The sequence below is a fragment of the Muscardinus avellanarius genome, assembly GCF_963383645.1.
Source record: "Muscardinus avellanarius genome assembly, chromosome: 10".
In the NCBI taxonomy this organism is placed as follows: domain Eukaryota; kingdom Metazoa; phylum Chordata; class Mammalia; order Rodentia; family Gliridae; genus Muscardinus; species Muscardinus avellanarius.
Genome location: NC_137796.1, coordinates 95,045,885 through 95,052,940, shown reverse-complemented (window position 1 = coordinate 95,052,940; position 7,056 = coordinate 95,045,885). Strand labels below are relative to the sequence as shown.

General features: G+C 49.0%; 1 protein-coding gene across 2 annotated transcripts in view; it reads right to left on the bottom strand.

The window, feature by feature from the left end:
* Positions 1-519: 519 nt before the first annotated feature.
* USP31 (ubiquitin specific peptidase 31) overlaps positions 520-7,056 on the bottom strand; it is a gene marked incomplete at both ends in the record, with an annotated part of 72,200 nt that continues 65,663 nt past the window's right edge. For both annotated transcript variants that reach the window (XM_080703258.1, XM_080703259.1), the window contains 3 exons: positions 520-2,084; positions 3,940-4,092; positions 5,651-5,809. In XM_080703258.1, the coding sequence (XP_080559384.1) occupies positions 520-2,084; positions 3,940-4,092; positions 5,651-5,809 (1,877 nt within the window). The remainder of the gene's footprint in view (positions 2,085-3,939; positions 4,093-5,650; positions 5,810-7,056) is intronic.

Sequence of the window (7,056 nt, the reverse complement as noted above, 5' to 3'; positions counted from 1 at the left end):
TATTGTCACAGTTTTTAGAGCTCCTGGTGCCATTTGACAATCCACAGTGAGGACAAATCCTGCTCAGATGAAACCCGAGTCCAACAATTCACTCTTCTACATGCTAACAATAGCTTAACTGGTTCACAGGTTTCAAAACCCTAGTGTTCAATGAAAGCCATTAGAGTTTTCTAGAAAGAGATATATACATTTGCTAAAGGAACTGTCCAGGGTATTGTCTATAATTATTCCAGTTAGCTTGGTATCAATGCTTTGCCTATGGCTGTTATTTGGTTCAATGGCAGAATAAGGCGACGCTTTTAACAACTGCAATTTGCAACTGACTTCTCCACACACACACACACACACACACACACACACACACACTCACGCACGCACGCACGCACACACGCACACACGCACGCAGTCAGGCACATGACCCAAAAGTACAAAACAAAAGCATAGAGGGCTTTGATGGGAGAGGAGGGGCTCTAAATAAATAAACATCTTTACAGATAAAACACTTGGATTGCAGAAACATCACTGAGGTTTCTGAGAAGGCCGTGCAGAGGTTTGCATGCTAGAAGATAACTTTTTGGAGGCTTTCTCAGTGGACTGCCGGCCACTGGGAGATGGGGGAGCTCCAGAATCCAGCTGGGAAGACTTGGATTTGCGAGTGGCCAGCAGGGAGTGTTTGGCAGAAGCAGGGTCCTTAGAGACAAGCTGCTCTTTCCCAGCTGCACTTTCCCTTGGTGGCTGGGAGCCTGGAGGCTGGTGGCCTTTCTCTGCCTTGTCCTCAGCAGCAATCTTAGTAACTGACTTGACAGAGCTCCCGCCAGCTTTTTTAGACAGCAGAGTTGTCTTGCCAAGATCAGTTGACCGCCGAGTTTCTTTCTGTCTCAAGGCCGACTTGAAAAAAGACAGCCCCTTGTCCTCAGATTTGCTGTCCCTCTTCAGCCCGGAGCGCACGCTCGTGCTGGGGGAGCGCAGGCTGGCCATGGAGGAGCTCCGAACGTGCTTGCTGTCCCCCCTGCCCTCCCCAACTCTGGCCTGGCTCACCCGAGGGGAGCTGGGTTTGGAGATGGAGGTGATGCTGGTTCTGTCGGAACCCAGGCTCTGTCTGGAGCCCTCTCTACTCAAGCTTCGGTCTGAGGTCCTGTTTTTCCCAGAAGGGAAAGAGCCCCTGGCAGCAGAGCCCGAGGCCTTTTTGGCAGATGTAGAGGAAGCAGTGCACGTGAGGGCAGAAGCCGACTTCTGCTTCTGTGGCGAGGGAGATGACAGGGAATCCTGGGACTTGGGGGACGACTCCTTTCTGGGCTGGGTGGGGGAGGAATGCCTTCCACTGGCCCTGGAAGAAGTATCTGGTTTGCTCCGAGAGCGGGAGGGCTTCAGAGAAACTTTCACTGGCACAGGAGAAGATGGGGATGTACTGGAAAGCGATGACTCCTGGCTTGCCAAGGCTGGTCTCCCCTTCCGCAAGCTTTTATCTGGCTCAGACGTGCCCTTGGAGCTGGGAGACCTCTTGTTTGTGCTCTCTGGTTTCTTTGTGAGTGAGCCTGGGTGGCTGGGGGGTTTCACTTCTTTGACTGGAGAACTGTCCACAGAGTCACTCTGATCCACATAAGCAATCTGGTTGTTGTTATCAAATGGGTCAGAGACAGAGGGCAAGTGCTCCCCTTGTGCTAAGGCTTTGCTCTGTGTGTCTACCACACTGGAGTTCAATTTGCGGGTGTCTGACTCATCTTTAAACACACCCTCCATGACAGCCAGTGGGGCCCGGCCCACGGCCTTGTGCTCACGTCGACTGTGACTGTCACCTGGCTCCTGATAACTGCTAGAAAGGTTCCTCAAGCTACCAAAGCAAGAGATGGAGACCTTGTCATCCACTGCCTCCCCGATCTTCTCCAAGGTGGAGGCAGAGCTATGAATCGGAGAGTCCCCTGAGAATCGGGAGGGAGAATTGGAGCGCATTTGCAGCTTGGCAGACAGGGACCAGGAAGGTCTCATGCAGTTTTCGTTGACAGCCAAAGGGCTGGTGACAGAAGAACGGGATGACAAGCTCTGACGCTGGACACTTCTCACGAACGGCCGAGTTGAAAAGCCGCCTAAACATAGCAAAGAGAATTATGTTAAGCTAAATCAAGAGAAACGTCTTAGTAAAACCTTCAGACACTGTAACTGGAGCCAAGGCAAGCCCGTGGAGGGACAGGAGCCTGACCTTCAGAGCCAGCCTGTCTGGGGTCAAAGATAGACTTCAACCTTCTAGAGTCCAGTTCCCTTATCTATAAAACAGGGACATTCTAACTCAAGTAAATATGTGAGGCTGTGCAACCACCACTCAACTCTACTCCCACTGGGCCAGCAGGAAAGCAGCCACAGGGGACGCACAAGTGGGCGTGGCCGCATCCCGAACTTTACAGAGAAAAGGCAGCCGGCCACATGTGGCCTGTGGTACGCTGACTGCTGATCTATGTGAGGAATAGAGAAAATCTTACAAGTCCTACACCCAGCAGGGTACCTGGAACTCCACGGAGGCTCAGAAAGTGAGCTGTTAATCCAGCTTCCGACTCTTCATGAAGGACACCCAGGGACCAGAGAAAAAAGTCCTTGCAAGATTACACCAATAATCAAAGGGAAAGCTAATGCTAGGACTCATCACCCTTTGACCCCTAGTCAACAACACATGGAGGTTAGTCTGTAACAGCTGACTATTAAAGTGGGCCAGTGGAAGAGAGCTAGATTTGGATAAACTACACACCTATTCTAAAACTTCCGAGGAAAAGACTCATAATCAGAAAGACATATTATACTTTCAATGGCTTAAAACTTCCAAAGAAAATACTCTAAACTGAATTTTATGCACACTTGATACTGTAGCTGAGGCATTTATGAAACTCTGTCTGCACAAACTCCTAAGAGACAGCCTCCCAGCACCATTAAATAGTGGCCATGCTTAAGAGGATATTGATTTCGCCAGCCACTCTGTTTAAAAAGACAGAGGCACGCCATATCTAGGCTTTTTGTTCAAATGACAGCGAATTCTACATTTACAGTTGGTGTTGGAAATAACCTTTACCTAAAGAGGCAAAGGCTCACTACTTGGCTTTTCCTGAAAGATCAGGAGCTAGAAGGGACAATCACAGTCCAGCACTATTTTCAAGTGAAGCTGCCAGGCAGACGAGGCGGCAGAGCTGACGGCAGTGAGAGCTCCTGGCTGGGGGTCTCCTCACCCACCCCCCGGTCTTAGCCCGTTTCACTTCTCAGAATTACCCATCAGCACTGAAGCAGGCTGCAGCAGTGGAGGTGCTGGCCGCGGCGCGGCCCAGCGTTGGCGGGTCACCTCCACGCCTCCCTGTGGAAGCTGAGCTCAGCGTCCCCACTCCTGGCACTCGGCCGACCCTCTGGCTGCCTGGACCTTCCCACAACACCTGGAGTCCACGTAAGAATGAATGCCTGTCCTGCTATTACCCAAGCCCTAGGTGAAGGTTTACAAAAAGACCAACTTCATTTTTTATCAGATTTTCCCAGCTTTTATATTGTGTTCAGAATAAGAAGTGAAGCCGAGGCTGCCAGGCACCACTTTGCCAGGGTGGAAACTGCAATTCCTCACCAGGTGGCCCTGGACAAGGCACGACCTCTCTGGGACCTTACCACCATCGTGAGGATTTTAAAAAGCACTTGTGTGCATTATTATACAGAGTTAAAGCTCCACCCTACACTCCAGACTAAAAAGTGGAAAAGAATGAAGTGGAGGAAGTTCTAGACAGCAGAGGGAAAGCCAACGACTCTTTCTATAAATTGTTACTTCCCATGATGTGAGCCCACAGCTACACAATCCAGCTCTCTGCACCCCCTCGAGTTCTCCCACATCCTCTGTGGGGCTTTGCTGCTAACCCTGACGGACCTGCCCTATGTCTGTGAGGTGCTGTTTTGGCACTGTGCCACCAAAACCCCACCCACCGTCATCTTCACTCCTTTCCCCAGTCATCTCCACAGACTCAGAGAGCGAGGCCAGAGAGGTGCGTCTGGAGGAAGCTGCGGAGGTCACGCTGGCTTGCTTGCTCCCAGGGAGTCGGCTCACCCAGTGCTCACACAGGGATGAACTTGTGGAGCCTGCAGAGAAGGAGATGGGAGCCAAGGTGAGCCAGGGTCCTGTGGCCTCAGGAAGGCACTGACTGACCTAGGGCTTACTGACATTCTCATACCCAGGCTGATGCGAACACCCAGAGTGCAGTATCCCCAGAGAAGATGAAGAAACACAGGTTTGTAGTAATAAAATGCAAGTATAGGGATGAATGCTTCAGAATGCAACATACGAATCTTAACAGTTGGCAAGAAAATGTAATATAGACAATCATCCAGCCATCTACCCATACTTATTCACTCTACAAATATGTATTAAGCACCTACAAGCCAGGCACTGTGCTGAGCATATGCAGTGATATTTCTGACTCACAGAGAGGACAGAGCACAGGGCACTGTTCTTAACTTCGGTGTCTTATAAAAATTTTTAACCATCTTATAATGCTATATGTCAGTTGGTCCTGTTTGTTCCAGGGATGTCCTTAAATATACATTAGAGCACTAGACAGTATACCTGATATTACTACATCGCTACATTAAGTAGCACTACTGTTTCAAGCAGACCTCACGAGCATGTCCTTTCTGAGTATGTCTCAGACTCTGATAGGGCACCAGCTTCCCACTTTCTGCCAATGAAGGCAGCAGCCACACAGTAGGTGGGGTTTGGCTCCCAGCGAGGGGCACTCCACTAGAGTGAAACTTTCTTTAAGTTTCTCTAAACTGAACCCTCCCGGGCTTGGAGACAGGCAGGGTTACTATTTCCTACGCTGCCCTGCTGACACATGACCACTGGTTCCTGTGTTTGCTAACACACAAGCTAGATCCCATTAGGCCAAACTTAAGCCAACTATTATTATATAACCATGGATCCCTCCACTAACAGTACCACCAAAAAAAAAAAAAAGAAAGAAAGAAAGAAATTGTTCTTCCAATGAGAACACTTTCTTTTTTTTTTTTTTTTTTTTTTTTTTGGTGGTACTGGGGTTCCTAGAAACCCTTCTACCTCTGGGCTACACTCCCAGACCTATTTTTATACTTTTTATTTGGAAACAGGGTCTCTTAAGCCAGCACACGCAGCTGGCTTCGAACCTGCGCGATCCTCCTGTCTCCACCTCCCAAGCGTGGGGATTACAAGCGTGCGCCACCACGCCCGGTTTGGAAGAACAATTTCTAAGCTACTTCACCCTTTATAAAATGCTTCCAGTACCATGACCTAATCTGACGCAGGCGCATGACCACGCCTACAGCCGGGATGATGATACGTGGCTCAGATGGGGGTGTCGAGGAGAACCCAGGGGTAGGTTTAAGAGCAGCACGCCAGGCTGCTTGTCTGCGTCTCCACGCACTCATCCCGCAGATGAGCATCACGTGCTGTCTGAGCCAGGCTCTGCCCACCTCTGGCCCACAGCTGCTCTTGCAGTGCACCCCCACTTCCTTGACTGCAATTATGTTGGTTTCCAGGTTAAATGGAAATATGAGAATTAATCTGATCAAACTGACAGTCATGAAGCCTTTGGACATCTTCTGGATCATGAGTTACAGTCTTCTGCTCTGGACAAAACTGCCCAAACACTAGAGTCGGCCTTACCTGCCACCGAGCTGTTGGCCGACCAGGACGGGATGGCCGTCCGCCTCTGGTAGAACAGGATGTAGGCCGTCTGCGTGCACACCTCATCTTCTGACAGCTGCTGCACGTCGCTGTCGTCAAAGCAGTACCAGAGACCATCCACAGAGTTCTTACAATACGCTGCCAAAAAGAGACCAGTCAGTACCGGGGAGGCCACACCTGCTGTCCCATTCTACCCAGACACCACCTCTTTGGCTTATAGAATTAACTTAAGAACTTTTTAAGTCTGTACATAGCAATATGGAAAGAGGTTTTTTAAAAAAAAATCCAAATTCCACATCATACCAAGGCAACATGTTCTGAGAAATTCCAAGCTCACACTTCTCTCTCTCTTTCTTTCTTTCTTTCTTTCTTTTTCTTTCCTTCTCTCTTTCATTTTTTTTGTTGTTGTTTTTGGTGGTACTTGGGATTGAATCCAAGAGCATTCTACCTCTGAGCTATACCCCAGCTCTATTTTATTTTTATTTTGAAACAGGGTATTACTAGGTTGATGAGAGTCTCACTACTTGCTAAGACTGTCCTCAAACCTTCGACCCTCTTGCCTTAGGCTCCCAAGTACGGGATTATAGGCGTGCACCAGTATGACTAGTATGGAAGTCCAAGCAATTTCAAGTAGATATAGTTTGATTTCCTCTTAGAAAACACAATATACTTATTTATCTAAACCACTGGGCTTCTACCTTGCAGGAGACATAGAGCAATGAATGGAGACACTTTGGCTGTCAGAACTGGAGCAGCAGTGCTACCAGCGTCCAGCAAGCAGGGGGGCAGGATCTGCTGATCCTTCTCCACTGCACCACAGCCTCCTACAAGAGAAGTCCCCAGCCCAGATGTCAACCATGCCAGGGCTGAAGCCTTGATCTAAGCACACTGCAACATTTTAATGTTTACTAGAGACATCAAGTAGTATGAAGAGAATATTAATAACTCAGTAGCTAATATTTAACACACACCAAGCATTTCATTTAATCCTGAGACTTATTATTATTCCCAACTTGGGCTCAGAAGACTACCCAACATGCCCACAGTCAGGCAGCAGGCGAGGGACAGCGCCCAGCTCGCCTCGGGTTTGTTCATCCTTGCACCTGCACTGCACCCCAACCTATTCGACCCTGCTTTCCTCAGAGTGTAGCACAAGCAACACTCCAAGGAAGTTCCCTGGCAAACTGAGAACATACAAGCTCCAAAGTGCATTGGGCCTTATGTCCAATTCAACCCAAACTCTAAGCCTGAAGTTGAAAAAGAGAGGGCTCAACCACCAGCAAGAAAAAACAACTTAAAAGAGACCGGTGCTGGGGCTCGATGTTCAGAGCACAAGGCCCTGGGTTCAATCCCTAGCACCAACAATAAAGTGTGTGAACCAGAGT